Source organism: Lonchura striata, chromosome 8 (assembly GCF_046129695.1).
Source record: "Lonchura striata isolate bLonStr1 chromosome 8, bLonStr1.mat, whole genome shotgun sequence".
Classification (NCBI taxonomy): Eukaryota; Metazoa; Chordata; class Aves; order Passeriformes; family Estrildidae; genus Lonchura; species Lonchura striata.
In genome coordinates this window covers 14,503,008-14,524,127 of record NC_134610.1, presented here as the reverse complement: position 1 = coordinate 14,524,127, position 21,120 = coordinate 14,503,008, and the positions used below count along the sequence as shown (strand labels likewise).

Sequence of the window (21,120 nt, the reverse complement as noted above, 5' to 3'; positions counted from 1 at the left end):
TGCAGAGATCTGAACTCAGTGGCTCTCGCTTCACTTGACCAATGGCCACATTTATGAGCTTCTCTCCTTCACAAGACCACATATTGCTTACATGTACTAGAATCAGCAAATAAGTCACCTCTGCATACCTGAGTGGAGATGCCCCATTCCCAATATTGAAACTCAAAACAACACTATGACTTTACTGAATTCAAACCAAGATCAATTGCCTTGAACAACCCAGGAAGCTGAATAGGAAGACATTTAGTATCACACCTGAGAGGATCTAGTAAATCCCAAAACAGAAAAACACTTAGCTTCTGTTTTGTATTTCATTTGCTCTTCATCTTCCTTGGAAAAAGGAACTATATCACTCCCATACCGAAAACCTGGAGAACGAGAGAAGAGCATCTGGTAAGCATATGGGCCTACAATTTTAACGCTGAAATTAGCTCTCTGAATATTTTAACAATGCATTCATGCCCCACAGCTACGTTCCACACATGCTCATCAAATTACTTTCCCTGTTATCAAAAAAAAACCAAACACCCATAGACACATTTTTGTACTTCACGAACAGCAGTTGCACTCCTTGTACATAATTTTATGTAATGCAAGTACTCTCAGAGAGCAGGAAAGAAAATAAGGAAACATCTTGCCTTACAAAGTTACACTCACAGAATAGACTTAAGCAAATCAGAATAGATTTCAGCAAACAGATTGCAACATTCTCTGCAAACATAACACAAGCAACCTCAAACATACAATAAATCATACCACACTAGGTGACACCAGAAGAGATTCAGAGAATAGAATGTGATAACAGTAGAAGCAAGGTACACAATGGAAAACCAAAACACTCTTGTATGCAGAACTGGTCTTTTTATATATTTCTGTATTTTACTTCCCATGCTATATATTACAGGTATTTGTCCATAAAATAGGAGGCTGTAATTTCTCAGAGGTATCATCTGCTCCAAATGCTTATTCTCCTATCTCAGCTTCCACTATCCTCCCTGTAATGTCATCACATTATTATGTTGCCACAGATTAAGGATGATATCCTCAGGTGTGAAGAAAGCAGAAGGAACAGAGATAAATCCCTGGATGAAAAACCTGTAAGATACACTTTCCTACAAACTGAAAAGCAAACACACAGAATGAAAAAAAATTTAAGTACAGGTGCTGCAAATACAAAATGTTGTCTAATTGTGACATTTCTCAAAAGCTTCACAAAAGTCCAGGAGGCATCAGTAGCTCTTTTAGCATTAGAAATACCACACCACTGACAGGGATATCTCTTTATCTCTGCTCACCACTTCTTTTTACTAGTATCCCACAACTACTTACTAACTTAAGCAGTCAGAAGATTAGCTGAGAACAGTCATAAATCCCTCAAAATGCATTCTCTGTAAGAACTGGAATTTCTTTACACAGTTTTGAAGTTGTAGAACATAACTAGACCATCTTTGAACCATCATTTCTGCTTAAAGAAGGTCACATTGTCATTGGGACTTTATCTGATACTGCTCTGAAACGCCTATGAATGCTACAGTTCAAATAGATTATATTAAAAAATACAGCTTATTCTAATTTTCAATTTATGTTATTCATCTGACAGCACTCTCTATGCTGTTATCTGAATAGTCCTGCTCTTTATAGTTAATATACTTGCCCTACTTGTGTGGGATTGAAATAGCAAAGGAATGGAAAAAAACTAGTAACAAAATGTATCTATACAATCACAAAAAATTAAACAGATTTGCTTAACTCAATTTTTAAAAGTAAGTACACTATTTCCTGCTGTTTCTGGGCCTGTAGTCTTCTAAGGAAATTAATCTGCTCAGAAAGAAGCTGCAGGTCATAAAAAGTATGTTGCGTACCACTTCTTCAGATTGATCCTGTTATAGTACAGCAAAGCTAGTACTCCTGAACACTAAACCCTCCTTTGATGGCTTCATCTTTCCAAGTGCAGAATAACTAGAGCACTTGCTCATCTACAAAAAAAGCAGCACTATGAAAGCATTCATGTTATCGGTATAACTGAAGATCTAAAAACAGAATAGTGGTAGCAGAACTACTCACTACAGAACTGAGGTATGGCCTTCTACAGTGTGTAGTTCAGAAAGCTTCTGAAAGGAACTTAGTGCCTTCTAAGTTCCATCTGTTGTTATTACTATTATTGTTGTTGTTAGTCCTATTACTATTATTTCTATTATTATTATTCCTACTACTGGCAAGATAAAGATTTTTTTTAAAACATGTGAAAACATGTGCAACAATCTCTGTGTTCCACCAGCCTACAGGGCTCGCATTCTAAGACCACAGTTAGGCTTCAAGTTATAAAACTAAGAGGCCCTGAGGTGACCCAACAGTCCAAGCCATTATCTTCCCTTTGTCTTCAGGGTGCACATAAAGATGTCATACCTTGAATGGTATCATCTTTCTGAACCTCTGTCTCATCATCATCATTCAAGCAGTAAACAGTTTCTTTTTGCACGTCCTCTTTTCTGAGGGTTTTAGCATCCACAATTGCCCAAACTTTTTTCACATTCTCTTCTGTGACCTTGATATCAGAATTCAAAGAAAATGAATGTTTAACATTTCAATGGGATCCAGAGTACATAACAGAACACACAAAAAATCCTCAGCCTGAGTGCTGCATTGTTTTGCCAATAAAGAACTAATAAAGTCTGTCAAATAATGCATCTCTGGCTGTCACCAAAGTGCTTTCAGCACTGCTTCATCGGTATGAGACCTAACACATAAACTGTAGCATACTGACAGCAAACTTGTCCTGGTTTTTCATTAAACCTGTAGGTTAAGCCATTTGTGGAAGTCTTTGAGTCATAGGATACCATGTAAATTGCTTGCTATGCAATTTAGTACCTCCAACTGTATCAATACTTTTGACAAAGCATTAAGAAATATGTTAAAGATACAGTAAGACTCAATGTTCACTCAGTTTGCTTGGCCAAGTTTTCCATCAGGCTTACTACACTACAGGATAAAAATACCTTATATTACTGCAGCTTCCCCAAAAGGCAAAAAGATCCCAGTTGCATTATGGACTTGGGAAGGAAAGAAGGAATAAGTATTTACAATAAGTGAAAGTTTCCCAACTACAGGGAAATAAAACTGCTTTCTTTTTTCTCTGCTTAAGTGAAATTGATGACATAGCTAGCATATGAGAATAAAAATGTAGAAATGAGCAGAAATCAGTAAATACAGAATACATTATGGCAGTATGACTGCTGTATGACCTCAGGCTAGTCACTCAGTTCATGTTGCTTATTCTCCCAAACTTAACTATTTTTTGCGTAAACATCTTTGGGACGGGACTCTTTCTGTCTATTTGCACTGGTCTGGCACAATAGCCTAATAAAAAAAATTAATAACTATAAATAGAAAGTTCATGTCTTTCAAGGCTAGTATACTTAGCTCTCAGACTTCAGATATATTTCATCTTCATAATATCAGGCTAAGTCTCGTGTTGAAATAACAAAACAAACTCCATCTCACCAGATCCATCAATACTGCCACACTACACAGTCACCTATTAAATATTCAGTAACAAGAAATTTGCACATTTGCTGCCTTTAAATACACTTATTTTTTCCTAGCACTGATTAAAGGAACCATATAAACCGTAAGAAACAGACTGGGTCCAAGCTCTGCCAAACAGTACAAACAAGCTGAAAAAACAGACTTTTTATTCCAAGTCTGAAATAACAACAGATGTGATTTGAAACAATGGCTGGTAAAACATTTACACCCATCATTTTATGCACACATGTCCAAAATTCTTCTCATGCCTAGGGCTTAAGAAATATGTATATAAAGTCTCACATACCACTGATGCTGAATGTAAATCTTCAATCACAGCATTCTTAATCAGGGTCATCAGCTTCAATACTACTAAGTGCTAGAGCAGACAGTAATCACTCCCATTTCTGTACCTTATGAATTTTAGTTATTTAATGTGTATGGTGAAGTTAAAGTTGCTGTGGGAACCACAATTTTAGATGTATTGGCTTCCAATCAAACAAAAATCTCTAATATAATTATCCGGATGTTGTTTCATCCTTGTTTTCTTAGCTTTAAGGAAAAAAAAAACAAACAAACAAAAAACATGTAGTTGCACCTAACTTGCTGCCAAATTACACTGGAACATATGATCTTACACACTTACTGATTTGTAGGCCACAATCCTTATAGACAAATTAGGACCAATAGTGAGCTGGCAGGGCCAAGGCATAGGCTTTCTTTCCATTTTCTTAAACATTGAAAGGCGTTCCAGGCTCTCTCTAAATGAAGGAATCAGGAAAACAGCAATGAACTCTGGTGAACTATAATAAAGTATTATAGACAATACACTCTCCTTAAGGAAATGCAGGAGTCCAAACTGTTTCAGCTTTGATTGCATAAAGCAAATAAACTGTATCAATAATCTTACCATTACCCATTGTCAGAAAAGAGAACAAAAAAAAGAGGTGGTACAGTAGATTATCCCCATCTTGAGCTTTTATGATGGTGTGACACTAGGGCTTAAAGGCACTGTGTTAAATCTAGTGATAAAACCACACAATTGCTTCTTAAGCATTTTACATTTTTCTGTGCTCATCCAATTAGGCCATGTAGCAAGCTGAACAACAAAAATTAGAAAAAGCTCTCTAAGTGGTAAAATGCTTTCTATAGTGAAGCTGAAGAAATAAAGAATCCAGTTTCAATTAAGAGGATTTTGTTTATGTAGAAATTAACTTCTGGCACTTTTTTATACAGTACTAGTGAACTCATTAATTTAAGGGCATTCTGTCATAATGAAGTAAGTTATTTCAACTATTTCTAGCCTAAACAGCAGATATAGAAGTTGAAAAAACACAAAAAAAATGAACTGTAATGAATTTATACTAAAGAGTGTTAACTTAATTGCACAACTTTTAGCAATGGAGTCCAAAATTAACAACACACAGTAATTTATAATATATCACTGTGAATTCAAATAGGCTTGCCCCAAAGAACAGCTTTCAGCTAATACAAACTGTATTGCCGATTTGGCTGTAAAATTCTAACAAAGAGAAAGCTCTCAATTTTTTTTCTTTTATTGCATGATAAAGCAAAGATAAAAGAAAGCTGAACTACTCTTTTTCACATTATGATAAAACCTGGAATCCACCACTGTCTTGATTAAAGCTCTTGTCTGGCAGAAATCAAATAAACTCCTAAAATGACCAGTAGAGAATTCAACTAGGCATTCTACTTTTCAGGTTTCCTAGTATGAACAGTTGTTTTTTTTAAATTCTAAAAGCACAATGAATGGCAAAACACACTGGGTTTTTTATACGAGATAAACACTGAATTTCCTTTCTAGTTTTGGGGGTTTTTTTTCTTATGGAAAGGAAGATTTTTTTTTTCCTAGCAATGAAGACATCAACACAGGATTTTAAAAAAGAACATGGTATTATATCATTAGGAGTACTGCAATACATACAGTCAGGCATGAGTACAAAAATCAAGTACACAAGTGCCAAATGCCTAAAAATGTAATATAATTCAATTCATTAATTCTATCCTTTAATTTCTTATATTTGCAGAAGAAAAATGCTGCCTGTAATTAAAGATGACCCAGTCAATAAAACCTTGCAAACATACATTTCAGCTTGTATTTAATGAACACAACCTTTCTCTTCTGCTCTGCAATCCCTTCCCTCAAAACCCAGAGGCAGCAGAATTACATCCTGTCTAATAGGCTGAGTATCATAACAAAAAATCACAACAAAAACTCCTCACTCACTTTCCTGGCATGGCTAATTTATTTTTACAAGAGTTGAAATATTTTTACCAGCAGGAATAATTAATCTCGGAAAATGGAGAGCGTATCTGCGTTGGCCAATTATCATGACAGATTTGCAAAGCTGACTTCTTAAAGCTTGATAAGCAACTTAATTGCATCTAAAACCTCACATACTCTTAAACAACTTTTCCAACTAAAGCTTTAATCTACTAGCCAAATGCCTATTTATCCAGAGATTTTGGATTTCCCCTGAAAGTATGGCACAAAGACAGCTTGTAAAGTAGTAAGAGTCTGTGATAAAGTATAAAGAGGCCAAGCCACATGGTAGGTTCATGCATATGGATTATTGCAAAGGATAAATGGGTCAGGAAAGATTCTGCTTTTCTGTGCAGTCTTTGAAGCAGTGACAAAGCTTGTTTTTTCTAGAGACTCAGACTGCTCTGTTGACATGTACAGAACACAGACACAGTGACACGTGTCTCTTCACTAATGCACAGCAAAGCTCAAGGAGAAGCTTCTCTGTCTGCTGAGATGCAAAGCTGACCAGCTGAGATGGGGGAGGGAAGGAAATCCCACAAATAAACTGATGAATTACAGCATACAAACCTACAGGGACAACATTCATCTAAAAATTACCTTTGATAACAACATTACAGCTGTGGTCTGCTAAACTTCCTGAAAATCACATTGCCTAAAAGACCACTTTTCATAATTGTAGAGCAGAACTACTGAGACAGTAACATCAGACTATGATAGGTGCGTTTCCCAACTGAGACAACACCTATGTAGAAAAGTCTTGGATATATCATTAGCTACAGTTTTTCAGAGATACACAAACTTTTATTCTTTCATTGGGAAAACAAGAAGTGAAAAATCATCTTTCAATTCCTGCATTCCTAATGCAAGAAAAATGAAAAATAAAAAAGTATATTGTTTGTCACAGTGGCACAGCATACTGTGATTAAAGAGCAGGATTCAACAAACAACATTTACTCAGAGAATTTGTGGGAGTTTATCAAACTAGTGAGATAAAAGTAGTCTGCAACCAAGGAACAAAGAATACCACTAAATGCAGATGTTCGAGGTGAACTATGCCACAAATTCCATCTCTTTCTAAAACATGTCTTTGAAATGACATTTACAGAAATGTTCCCCTCCAAAATCCTCCAACACTAAAGATGGAAGGAAACTGATTTTTACATTTAAATATAGATACAGAAAATTAATTTTCCCCTGAAATCCCTACGCTCTTCTACTTATACTAAAGCCACTGAAGAAGCTGTATGAAGGGGACTGAGGGTACAGTAAGTGATAAAATTCACTAACTTCAACTGATTACTTAACTTCATCTTTTGAAGAAATCAGGAAGTATATCTATAGTACAATAACCAGTATTAGCCAAATTTACCTGAAAGTATAAATTTCTTCCAGACCTCCTTCTTCATCCAAAGTATACATGAGTTTCCTCACCACATCAATACCTTGCTTTTGTTGTTCAGTTAAACCCTTTATTGGAAAAGAGTTTTTGTGCATATGAGCATGTACACTGGCACTTGTATCTTCAGTTCCTTCAACACTCACTGGAAATGGTAGACTAAGAACAAAAGAAGAACCAATTAGTTTGACATTCTTCCTTATTAAAATAACCAAGCAAATCAAAACAAAAATGTTCTTAGGATCAATGACTTCTATCTAGCTGCAGACAGATGTGTAAAGACCCACAGGACTTGCAAAACAAATTAAGGAGTATTTCAAGCCTACACTGGTAACATCTTGACCAGAGCAATGCACCAGTTCTGGGTATTGTGCATCAATAAAGACATCTACATACAGTAATAGATTAGACAGTAAAATCAATGCTGATTAGAAAGTAAGATCCATTAAAAAAGATTGAACAAAATAAAGCCAATAAAGAAGGGAATTAGAAGGCAAGACAGCCTTAAATACAAAAAGCTGTTGCAGAGAGGAAGGAAACAATCAGTTCTTTGTATTCTGCCTGCACTCCAATCACATCATGCAGTCAGGTCAGATAGTCAAAAACCTGATAAAGGCATTTCAAAGCATAATCTCTAAAACCAACTGCCTGAGGAGAGAGAAGAGTCTCCATCACTGCTAATCTTTATCAGAAGGTTAGACAAACACTGCTCAGCAATGACAGACATACACCTGACCCAGTCTGAAGCAGAGGATTGCTCCAGATGACTTGTTAAAGGCCATTCCAGGCCTGTGTCTCTGTATCAGCTCCAAATGCCAGCAAGCAGGATATTCTCTGCAGTGGAGCTATTAGGTATTTCTGGAACAAATGTTATTCTTTCCGATTTTAATAGCTTACAACACTGGATGAATTTCTGACTGAAGATGGCACATTTTTCCTGCACTTCATGAATCAGATTTTAAAATTTAGCCAGGGGTTATAGATAAAATGATTGTGCAGCTCTTCAAATACAGAAGAGTATTAACTAAGTACAACAAACACAGGAGAGAAAGATTTTAAGATCTTCAACTCTGTGCCTCTGAAAACACCTGCAGATTTTTCAGGTCTTTCATCTGATCCAATTCTGAATGAACCACATGATACCTTTTACCACATTTCTACAAAGTGAAATAACTTTAGCATTGTATTATGTTTTTAAAAAGCAACCTACACATCTCTACCATACGTTCACCTCATTAGTCCTCACTAAACTTATCCACGAAGCAACCAATAATAAGCAGAGTTAACATTATACACAACAGTGTCACATACAGCAAAATTAAAGATCAAGCTCCGGCAAAGTGTTTGGTACCTTTTTAGGAATCAGATTCCACTGACAAAATATAGAAACTGTATTTTTAAGCTGATAGGGCAACATCAAAAAGCTTCAAACCTCTGAAAGGTAAAAGTTAGGCTACATTCACTATACAATACCCAGAGACTACTGTGATGAGAAGTACGTAATACCCAACACTACACAGTGCTCAGCATGTGCTTGGCACCTGGAAACAGGGAGAAAAACTAACTCTCTGCTCCAAATTACAGCCTAGTTAGTCTATGATCAGGGCATAAGAGATGGAAGCATAGGTTATAACAAAATGTTTAGCAAGATTTTTTTTTTTTAATAAGCATTTTATATTTGTACAAGTAACAATCAAATAATCCTTTGTTCCTGTGGCTGGGAGACAGGTTGCAAACCTGAAGTCATTGCTGTAACAGCAACATTTCTTTTCTGCTTCATAGACAAGGGAGCAGTAGCTGAACACCAGGACTCCAAAAGATGTACTCTGACTGCACAGGTACTCAGATTCATGATGTTGCACCTCTACTCCCTCCAGTGTCAACAACAGCTCAAATAAGCCAGGAAGAGTGTGTCACACTGGAAGCCTAACTGCTTTTCTGGTGTAGACGGAACCTGGTATCTTTGCATCCAGCCTCCCCTAAGCAAAGGCAAAGATGTTTTGTGGATCAGACCATGACTTTCAGTCACATTTTCCTATCTAACCCCTCTAATCTTCCAGATGGGTTGGCAAATGGTATAAATGAATCCGTTATTAAGTTCATAACATTGTTCCTTACAGAATGCTAAATCTAGGCTAAAGTACATGGTCAGAAGTAAATCTAGGGCTTTAACTTTCTCCTGTGAAAGTATTTATTATAAACAGCCACATAAAGTTTTGCTTTTAAATAAACTCCTCTAGAAGGCTCACAGCTTCCAGTTGCCATCACATGCAACAGCTAATATAGACATTAACAGCACTATTGATTATCTGGATCAATGCCTGTATCTACAGCATGACAATCAAGGGATTCCTGTTCTAACACATAAGACATTGCTTCCATTTTCCAAGCTCATCATTGTGAATATAACCCTTCTCTCCAGACCTGCTCCTCTACTGACACCAGAATCAAGCTATTAACATCTGGAACACTACCTCATTATTTCTTCCCAGTAATGCCCTTACCTTTTGTTGCTGTGACAAAAACACTGTTTCTTGGTTTATTTTTGGTTTATTGTTTCCTAATGTTCTGCTTATATTTTTCTTTTGTCTCCCATTTTACACTTTGGCTCTAAGCTATAAGCTTAAGTGGAGAAAAAGCCATCATCTTAACATTTATTTGCACATTATTTGACCAAGGGGATTTGACTCATAAGTGGAATTCAAAGTACATATAACTGAGAGAAGTACTTACAATAATCATATTCCTTACTGGTACACCCCTGAAGAGACCATATCCAGCAGATCACCAGCTATTTCAATATAATTATTAAGAAAGAATAATTTCCCTTTAAAAGATGGCATAGTACATTACAGCCATTTTAATACTTACAAAAACTGAAGTGAAATTTCTGTTTTTTTCAAGTTAGCAATGATAATTCCCAGCTGATCCTCACTGACAGGACTACTAAGGTCTGTAAACAGTTCAATGTGCCTCTTCTCATATTTCTTTCCTCTTGAAATAGAGAAAAACATTTACATATATTGAAAACATTATAAGGCTATTTTTAAATTATTTCCTTACAAAATAATAACAAAGTTAATATATTTTCAATTACTTTTACCAAAGAAATATACTTGTAAAATGAAAGAAAGCAAATAAACCTATTTGGTAGAAGTTGTTCTATCATAGGTTATACTATTCATCCTAAGTGTTTATACGCTTCCCCTTTCTCTGTGTTTATCTTTATATGCTTCCCCTTTCTCTCTCCTACCCTAAAACTGAGGATTCTAGCCCTGTGACTGTAGACAGTAACTACATCTAAATGAATGGAATTCTGCCAATTTTCATCAATGTGGATAAAATGCTAATAAAATATGTTAGTCTGTTTATGAATTACACTGGTTATTTCCTTTGCAGCTGTAAGTCTGTTCTTGTGAAAATGTATTTTAAATTACTGCTGCTGGTGGGGTTCCATTTTAGTAATCTAATTCAGGAGAGTCATTAGAGAAGATGGGCTTTCAATACTACTTAATATTCTAAGAAGTAGTAACAGTACAGATCAGGAAGGCTGGCCAATGACAGAATAAAATGCAGTTGAATTGGTACAGTTTTGATCTGGATAATCAAACAAGAGTGATTTTCTTGAATTTTTATCCTATAGTATTTTCTCAGATTAATACAATCTCCATATCAAAGGGGTTGGTGTATACAGGCTACAAGAAAACCCAGTGTTTCATAGCTATTCAAGTCTATAATGCCATAAATACAGTAATTTTCCTTCACAACTCAGTTTTAACCATTAAATGGATACAGCTTTCCACACTGATTAGACTTTATTAATAAAATTATAAATTGCATCACCAAGTGCAGTCTTCTGCACTCACAATTAGATCATATAATGTTTTCAGAAACATGATCAAGCTCTGGTTTGAGAGGAAGTGCAGTTACCTTCCTTTCCTTGCACCACTATTTCAGAGTGTTAGAAACACCTTGCCAGCCTAAGTACATGCACTGATAACTTTGTAACACTGACGTCAACATTTTTTCTCAGCTTAAAGAGTGTCTTTTCCTACCGCACCTTTACTTCCCACAGCCTGCGTATTTACAAGCAGCCACTTCATCTCCAACATTCTTTAAATTTCTAGGCTGAACAAATTCACTTTTCTAGTTTTGTTTTCTTTTTAGTTTTCTAAAATGTGCCATCACATTTAAATTCAATAACCCTTTTCTAAGCATTTTAACATCCATTTTTAAAAGCAGGACACAAAGGGAAGGCTTTGTGCCTTCTTTAATGGTATTAATACTCTCATGGCTCTACTAGAGGTTGCCAGTTGCCTCAGAAAGCTCTCCAATTGCCTGGACAAATCAGATGTATCACAAGGATTCTTTGGAGACTAATTTCTGTAGTGTGCTGTTTATCTTTAATGTTTTGGGTTTTCTTTTCTTTTTTTTTTTTAAGAAAGCACTTCCCATGTTTATACATATAGTAAATATAAGACTGACAAGAAAACAGTACAAAGTCAGACTTCTGTGTAAGACCTCGAGTTACATACTCACATTGTTTGCTTCTGAAGCAAGTCCATACATACAATAATAGCATCCAAAACTAGGCAAAATTAAGAAAAATCTCAGAATATGAATCAAGAAATGATAAGTGGCTTTAATATAAAACAATTTTACATTTTCACTCCCTCTCAAAGACTGACACATGCATTTTAGTTAAGAAATACTCTTTTGAGATAAATACTTTTCAAATAACTGATTTGCAAGGGGTCCCTATATAACTTGTGTATTGTGATCTTGTCTCTACCCCATCTACCCAATGGAACACTAAAAAGACTCCTTCAGATTCTCAACTGTCAATGAGGCTGAAGTCCATGAAGAGGCAATCTAACCTTTAGAACGTTACTCTGAATCCACCAACAAAATTTCAATATATATCATTGCCTCATGCAAGTTTTTTTGAACCACCTGCATCTGACAATCTCTTAGTTTCTGCCTCATCACAATGTCCACTGGGAATGTGTCAGCCATCTGAGTGTCTGCACACTTATCTGAAACAGCTCTGACTGCCTGGATAGAGCTCACAGCAATCGTTTTATGGACAGAGAGAGACAACACAGGAAATTGAACTGAATGTAAATGAAACAAATGAAGGAACATCATACAGATCAGATCACCCTTTAAAACTCTTCACCTTAGTTACATATAACTAAGAGCATAAGACAGTCAAACATGAACAGCATTCAAACCAGGGAGTAATACTTGGCAAAGTTAGAAATACTTTATGAATAAATCAGTCTGATAAACCTCTATTCTCCTTTCTCTGAGGTAGAGATAGTTTTCTTCACAGGGGCTGGCATGGGGCTGTGTCTTGAAATTGTGCTGGAAACAGTGATGATAATATAGGGATGTTGTAGTTGTTGGTGAGGAGTGCTTGCACAGAGCCAAGGTCTTTTCTGGTCCTTGTACCACCTTGTCAGCGAGGTGGCTACAGGGGCACAAGAAGTTGGGAGGAGACACAGCAGGGACAGCTGGTCCCAACTGACCAATGGGATACCCCACACCACCTGGCATCACACTCAACACATAAAGCTGGCAGGAAGGAGGAAGGGGGGCTATTCAGAGTTCTGGTGTTGGTCTTCCTAGGTAACTGTTAAGTCTGATGGAGCCCTGCTCTCCTAGAGATGACTGAATACCTACCTGCCCTGGGGAAGCAGTGAATAATTCCTGATTTTGTTCTGCTTGTGTGCACAGCTTTTAACTTCCCTATTAACTTGCCTTTATCATAACCCATGAGTTTTCTCCCTTTTAGTCTTTCAGTTCTCTCCCCATCCAACTGGTGGCAGAATGAGCAAGTAGTTGTATGGGGCTGAGTTTCCAGCTGGGCTGAAACCATGACTGTCTGGTTTCTAGAACTTCCGCTGACTTATTTAATAAACAAAATTTTTATTAAAAAGCATAAGCCAAGTTCTGTAATGCTATTTTAAAAATACATGCCTTATCTGAAGCCTAAAATTATATTACTATCTTTGTTCTCTTTAATTAACAGAACACTTCATAAAAGCAATGATTCTTTTTAAGGCCAAGGCTACATCTGTTAGCCTAAAAGAACGTCAAAAAGCAGCTAAGTCTGCTTTTGGACAAACTTACAACCACAAATTAGCTCAACTCTGATAGTAGTTAAAACTTGGGAGGCTGAGCCCAATTTTGCAACACTGACTTCCTGTCTCCTATGTAGCTGAATCAGTTCAAGAAGTGCTCTGCAGCAAAAGGATACAGTCTGCTTGTGCAGAACCTGCTTTAATCACATTTTGAATGTCTTCCAGCAGATCAAAATCTGGCAGCATTAGTGATCTATGTACAGTAATGTTTTGGTATTGATCTTCACTGGCAAGGTCATTTCTAGTGCCATTAGTGCCAAACAAAACTACAGCGACTTCATCTTTACTCTCAGCAAAAACCTGCAGATACAGAACACAAAATAGATATAAAAACCAGGTAGATTCATACACAACTATGTTAGGCAAATCTAACTAATTTTGAAACATCAATTACAATGTATTTACTGGTTTTTACTTATTTGGTGCTATCCTCTCAAAATGTAAACTTAGACTGAGATCACAAAGTTAGATATAATTAAACTAATAAATTTACAAGAGGCTAAACTAATAAATTTGCAAGAGGCTATTTGTTTTATCTGGGATAAAACAAATAAAGTTGGGTGATCCAGTCCTCAAAGTGAATCTTCAGTGTGGTAACTAATAAGTGTTGAAATATTTTAGAGAAAGAGAAAAGCAATTCTTTTCCCTAAAAGTTTCTACTGCCCTGAAGAAAAAGGGTAACCAACCTATCACATCTCATGCACAAAAAACACTGCTGAAACAAAGAGCACTGTCACTCCTGCATATATAGAGACTAATTCTCACTCATTCCTCATTTATTTCAATTATTAGTAAACGAGAAAAATGTTTCACAGATGTTATTAACACTTATGAAGTCACACACACCTGTCTCTGCAGAAACTTTGTCATAATCTTCTTGGCTTGGTCAAGAGAAGACTCTTCACCAGGGGAAGAACTCATTGTAAGGCCTACATCCAGGCACAGCACTATTGCCACCTGAAAAGCATGAGTGAGAGTAAAAAATAAAATACAAGCATAATTACTGAAAAGGTTAAAAAGGTTCATGCAAAACTTAAAAATCAAACAACTTTACAAGAGGTTACTTTTACACTAACTGTTAATAAGAGACAATGGTGGAAGACAGAACTGGTATAACTGCACTGAAAAGAAAATAATTTCATCCTGTACCATGTTCCAGACGTTTCAGTGGAAAATACAAAAAAATCCTATGTTACACAATGACCTGTAAAGGTCATGTAATTTCTATACAGTCCCATGAACATATTCGGGATCTAAGGGCTTTTCTGCATCAGGAAATTAATCAGATATTTTAGTTGACAATTGGAATGATTAATTCAATTCTCAATTTAGGAGCTTAAATCCCTCACATTAGTCTATGTTTTTGTATTTCTAATCACCTCTTTAACTGATCTATACAAAACACTGCTCAAGTCTGCCCATGAATTGATTTATACACTAGAATTAAATAAAATAGTTTCTTGCCATTTCTCACTTGACTCTAAGTTCCTCTCAAGTTCTTTCAGACTCCCCGTATCTTGATTAATCATCTAGATAAATGTAGTTGAAAGAGGAATTCAGCAAAATGAAGCTCTGCATGTCCAAAGCCAGCTCAAATTTATTCTCATGGATTAAACCAAAGTACCCTAAATATACATCAAGACCTTACGTTTTGGGCTGCCAATAGACTAAAGTACACTGCCTGAAAAACAATGTTTGCCAGAACACAGGAAAGTCAGATATTACCTCGGCTGGAGGCAGGTGACTTGTTTTAAAATACAAAATATATCCAATTCCAGAAGAAATTAAGCTGACAAAATGTGGACAATAATCGTAAATCTGCCAAGTGGCACAAGATGTAGAGTCTGCTTCTTCAAAGCAAAATGGTTGAACAGTGAGAAAAGCTGTTGGTCTAAGCTCTGCATATGGCCTTGCAAGCAACTCCAAGTACCTGCTGAGCTACAGAGCTCCACAAGCTGCCCAGCAGGTCTGAGCACTCTACTCCTCACCCTGCCTTCACCAGTGGCTTGCCCGGGAGCTGGGGAAAAGTGCCAGAGTCAGCCAGGTCTGCAGAAGCTCAGAGTGGAGCAGAGGCAGTTACAGAGGCTGCACTGCGTTCTCACAAGAGACTTGGCAGTGCCCACCTCCAGCCTGAGGAATCACTGTATGTATCTACCACAGCAGAAGCTGCTGACCCTCCTCAGCTTGGTGCTGTGCTCCCTAAAAACACACAATGGCTGGCAGCCAAATCCATCCTGTTGTCCAAAAGGGGTAAAACTCCCTTCAAAGATGGCAGGATAACAGCAGAGGAACCAAAGAAATGCAGGACTGCAGAGCTGCCGTTTTGCTTACAAAACACACGACCAAGTGTCAAGTGCCAACATGCTCTTCTGGAAGGCAGCAAACCCAAGCTGGGTGCCCGTTCAGGTATGTGGAATCTTCCTGCAGGAAGAGGAGAGCTCTGGCGGTAACCCTGCTCTGTGTCTCTCCCGCTGTTGTTAACCTCTGCCCATCCCACCCGAGCCCCCGGTGCTGCTCTCAGCTGCGGGGTCCTAAGCGACACCTGCCCCCAGCTCGGCACGTGTGACCGTAGGACCAACCCGCTCTGCCAGGTACTGCTAAGGGCGAGATGGAACAAACCGCCTTTATCTCTGGCCTCTCGGTGCTGAAGAAGCTATAATAAAGCAAAGAGAGAGATGGCTACAGCAGCACCGATAAAGCTGTGTTTAACAGATAACAAACTGCCCCGTAACACGAGAGACCTCAACACGGCATTCACCAATAAGTTCCCTTAAACGCGCCACACACACAAACTGCGTTTTCAACAGAGCAAAACCAGTTCCGGCGTTACTCCAGCAATGGCAGTCACTGCTGCGGGAGCTGCACCGTGCTCTGAAGCAGGAACAGATTCCCTCTGAGCTAGCCAGCTTTGCACGGGCAGCGGCTCGGCGGCCAGCACGGGAGGAGCCGCCGGGTGGCAGGGATGGGTGGCAGGGATGGGTGGCAGGGATGGGTGGCAGGGAAGGTGCCTGCGGGAGCGCGGACCCCCGCCCTCACCTTGCCGCCGGGCGCCATGGCGCTGCTGCCGGGCGGGACGCGCTGCGCTCCGCCCGCCGCGCCGCGCTCCGCCCGCCGGGAACGCGGCGGCCGCGCCGGGGGCAGCGCCGCCTAGCGGCTCGGGACGGGCTGAGGGGGAAACTGAGTCAGCCCGGGCAGGCTGTGGAGGAGGGAGGGGAGATGGCGGCTGCCTCCCGCATCTTTCTCCTCGGGGCTCCCCGCAGCCCTCCCTCCAATCGCCACATCTCGCGGGCGTGCCTGTCATTTTGGCCGTAGGTCGAGCGGAGCGTAGCCGAGGACAAGCCCGCGGTGGGCGGGCTGGGGTCCCTGAGGAGAGGCGGTGGCAGAAGTTCTTCTGTCCTGGAGCACCTCCCGTTCCCCCGTCCCTCACCCACGGTGATGTGACCCCGCTGCCAGCCCAGCCCCACAGGCACTCACTCACCCCTCACCAGCAGCATGGCGAGAAATCGGGAGGGTTAAAGCTGGAAAACTCGTGGGTTGAGCTAACGACAGCATAGTAAGGCAAGCAAGAGTCCTGCACGCAAGCAAAGCAAGGCATTAATTCAGTGCTTCCCCAGGGCAGGCAGGTGTTCCGCCATCTCCAGGAGAGCCGGGCTCCATCACATGTAATGGTGATGGGAAGACTCCAATATGCACATTCCATCACTCCAAATAGCCCCTCTTCCTCCTCCTCCTCTCCCCTTTATATACTATGATGTTATATGGTCTGGAATACCCCTTTGGTCAGCTGGGGTCACCTGTCCCAACTGTGTCACCCCCAACTCTCTTGCCAACGTGGCCTTGGCTCTGTAAGCTCTGCTCAGCAATAATAAAAACTATTATCAATAATAGTTACAAATAATATTAATAATATATATTATAATATAGGATATATAATATTATATAATGTATAGTTTATATTATATATATTATAATATTAATATATCAATAACATTAACAATTATCATCAACCCCCTGCTCAGCACAAACCCAAAACACATCCCCATACCAACTGCTGTGAAGAAAATTAACTCTATCCCAGCCAAACTCAGAGGAGCTGTCCCCAGGGCTCTCCAGCCTCCTCTTTGTGGCACCCCAGAGTCCCACAGGACACAGCCTGATGGGGAGCAGCCATTCCCCTTCACCACTAGGACATGATTTCAGCTGTCTGAAGCATCCCAAAAGTTGCATTCTGCCCGTGAATCACCAGTGGGTCAGGATTGTTTCATTAAACACTGGCACAACACTAGCTTTCTCCCACCATTAACAAAAGAAAGAATTTCAGAACCACACTACATCCAGGCTGTTTGATCAAACCCACTGATTTTAAATCCTAGTAAAATAGATGCTATATCAGGAATATCTTGGTGCCCATTGGCTATTAAATCATTAGAGATATATGACAATGGCAAGTATTTAATCACATGTATTTTGTACCTGTTGTTCTTCATTACCTTCCCTGTATCCTTTGAGGGTATCATTACTAGTGTCTTTCACTTCTAGGTATATCTCAAAACCTACATATTATCTATAATTATTCTTAAAACAGAGCTCAAAGTGGGGGTACTAGTATAGCTACAAAAGAGTAAATTTCATTTGAACACTTCAAAAATCTTGTACCAGAAGATGACCCTACAAACACAAGTGTTTCCTTTTTATTCTGAGTGATGTCTGAAGAAAAAAAAAAAATCCCCTTTCCCTCCTTACTACATTGGCATGCTTTGGGAATTGAGGGATTCTCTCTTCAAAGCACTTTGCATATCAAAGGAACAGAGCAGCTTGGCAATGTGACAAACATTTTAGGGGAAACCGGTAGACAAAAAACCCCAGCCAGCTACTGCCAGAGAAAATCTTGCATTGTCTTCCTGAATGTCTCTAAGGAGATTTCAGATTAATCAGCCAAAGAAATCAGGCTACTTACTATCATTATTATTATTCCTGATGTTATCTTAGTCCAAAAGCCCTCCCTTGGGCTCATGACCAGGCAAATCCCACTCCAGCTGATTTCTAGCATAGCTTGAATTCTAGGCACAAGACAGGAGATGTGTACACACATATGGGAAGAACAGAGAAACAAGAACTCATCAATTTCATCAGTAATAGCTTTTCACACACCAGCAGAAAAGCATTTTGCAAGACATCATGATCAATGAACATTTTATTTTTTTGCTGGGGTTGGAAAGTAAAACCCCAGCCCTGACTGCTGGAACAGAATATTGACATAAACCCCTTCTCTCAGAATCCTAGATTTGACATGAAAGCTCAATCCCAGACTTTGGTCCAAGCTCTTGCTGCTAGAGCTGTAATGGCAAACATTACTCAGGGAAACCCAATTTGGGCCAGAACTGGGAACCTCTGATTGCAGGAAGTTTGTATGCCCAGCCCAGGTACCAGTATCCTATTTCCTTACAAAGTCTAAGTAAAACTAAAGACACCTATAACCATGAAACTCCATCTGTGATATTCCTGTCCTTTAGCTCTCAGTCTGACATAAATAGGGGCTTTTAGTTCTCTGGCAAAATAAACAATAAACCCAAACATTTCCACTTCACACCTTCAGGATGCCAGATTTCTTCAGAGCTGTTTCCACCATTCATCAGAAAACTGGCTAATCATTCCTGAAACAAACCTTAATCCACATTTCCTTTCTCCTTTGCAAGTCTAAACAGAGCTCCCTTATTGGTAATAATCAAACCTGACTAATCAACTCCATCTGGGGCACTGGGGCTTTGCTAGCCTGGATAAAGATTTGAGCATCTTTGCTTGTAAAAAAAAGTCTGTGACTAACTGTCCATTTCTATTGTATAGAATGCCTGTCTCTGGGTATAAATAATAAATATATGACATCTCAGAGGACTCAGGCTGTGGGGTGATCAGCTGTAATCTCATTCACACCAAAATGTGTGCCACCTCAGTGTCAGTGATGGTCTCGCTCATTGCTCTGCTCATTCCTTCTTTGGTTAATTCTCCCCCCAAACTAAGCCTGGATTAAGTAAGCACACTCTTGGGAAGCAGCAATGAATGGTCTGCTTTGTGCTTTACTCCACTCAATGCCTTTACAAGGCAGCAAGGAAAATGTCTTCCCTGGTTTTTTACGAGAAGGACTGTATTACCCAGAGAGTTATAGCTGAGACGCAGCTGCTTATGGCATCTCTGAGCAAATGTAAATGGTTTACATGTAAAAGTAGCAAGATTACTTGGCCTTTCTCCCTCTTTACCCACAGGGTAAAACTTTGGATAAATGCCTGGTGGAAAGATGAATACCATTGCCATCTGGGATCTAGCCCAACAGCTTTATTGAAATGGATACATAAAGCAGAGTTTTTTACAGAAAAATAGAATTAACTTTGCAATAATTTCCTATTCTTTGCCTGGGATGATACATAAAAGTGAGCACTAACTGTAAACTGAGGAATTATGAACTGAAATTTCTACATACAAACAAAAGCAGGGCAAACACGCTGTGACACCAATCAGCTTTGTATTTCCATCAGTACAAGCGTGGCAACAGGCTGGAAGACAAAGTAGATGGGAAATTGGCACCCAAAACAAAGCAGAGCTTGGAAGCACATGTGTTAGCATCCTCCTACATTGGGCTTTGTGAGGTGTGTAGTTATCTTCTCTCAAGAGGACTTTCCAAACACCTGCTTGAAAGAACATGCCAAAACTGTGGTGCAGAATAACACTAGTATTTATTATGGCTGTTTAGTGATTTCTGATGGCCCTTCCCAAGGGATATAAGCCTAACTTACAGTGTTTGCTTAGTTGCTTATACAGAATACACCCTCAGGGAAAAGATTGCAGAGATTCACTCTCTAAAGCAAAACTGGTCTTTGGCTTTGAGGTTCAGCTCTAAGTCCACAGAGCTTGTGACTCAACAACCTTTGGCACATTAAAAAACTGTGCCTTTAATAAACTGGAAAATAACTTCTAAAAAATCCTTTGAGGGATTTAGCAGTTTTCATCTGTTGGTCTACCTGTTTTGTCCATTTTCAGTTTAGTTCATGCAATGCAAAGAAATGAGCCTCTTAGGAAACACATTATTGCAGTAGGAAAATTAGCAAAATAGGAAAGATTACACCACACCATCCAACCTTGCCTGAAAACACAAAAGAAACACATAGGAAGGAGAGGTAAGGAGAATATATTGACTGGGGTTGTGTCTTGCCAGACACATTCCAGTTCAGGGGCTCCTGAATAGTGGCAAATGGGTGGATCACAGCTGATAAACACACTCAGAACTCCTAAACCCATAGCACTGCAGAGGATAAATAGCTCTTCAAATCCTTCAGCGTGAAGCTGAAAAACAGAGGTTCCATGTTTGCAGTTCCTCTCCCACAGGGGTCTCACTGTTGCTTTTCCTTGTCACTGCTCCCCACCCCAGCTGCTGAATTTACAGCTTCCTCTTTCCCATCCCCAGATTATGCAGTGATTACATGTTTCTCAGGCAGATAAAACCCCCTTTCCACTGGCTGTTGTACACCAGCAGAGGCCTTATCAAGTGCCACTGAGAGGGAAAGCATGAAGTCACAGGCCAACAGTGGTTACAGCCCATTTTCCCCCATGTGGTTTCTTACCTTTTCCACACTGCCATGGAATCACACTTGAGAATCACACTCTTCTGAAGCCTGCATGTACTGTCCTGCAGAATTGCTGCCCATCCTGTAGTTTTTCCACCTGCTGGTTTTTATTTCCAATGAACTGAATAGCATGTATATCTGTTGAATCCT

The 21,120-nt window shown here is 39.1% G+C and overlaps 1 protein-coding gene across 3 annotated transcripts in view; it reads right to left on the bottom strand.

Moving 5' to 3' along the window:
• XRCC5 (X-ray repair cross complementing 5) overlaps nt 1-21,062 on the bottom strand; it is a 56,928-nt gene extending 35,866 nt beyond the window's left edge. For 2 of the 3 annotated variants that reach the window (XM_021526169.2, XM_077784954.1), the window contains exons 1-9: nt 16,391-16,450; nt 14,201-14,311; nt 13,471-13,654; nt 11,748-11,796; nt 10,080-10,202; nt 7,182-7,367; nt 4,172-4,286; nt 2,407-2,545; nt 256-368 (exon numbers count right to left, since the gene is read on the bottom strand). In XM_021526169.2, the coding sequence (XP_021381844.2) occupies nt 256-368; nt 2,407-2,545; nt 4,172-4,286; nt 7,182-7,367; nt 10,080-10,202; nt 11,748-11,796; nt 13,471-13,654; nt 14,201-14,311; nt 16,391-16,408 (1,038 nt within the window). In that variant the 5' untranslated portion in view covers nt 16,409-16,450. Of the gene's footprint in view, nt 1-255; nt 369-2,406; nt 2,546-4,171; nt 4,287-7,181; nt 7,368-10,079; nt 10,203-11,747; nt 11,797-13,470; nt 13,655-14,200; nt 14,312-16,390; nt 16,451-16,832; nt 16,926-18,311; nt 18,415-20,967 lie in introns of those variants that run through there. The other variant, XM_021526170.3, reaches the window with a different exon arrangement.
• Between the last annotated feature and the right edge of the window lie 58 nt (nt 21,063-21,120).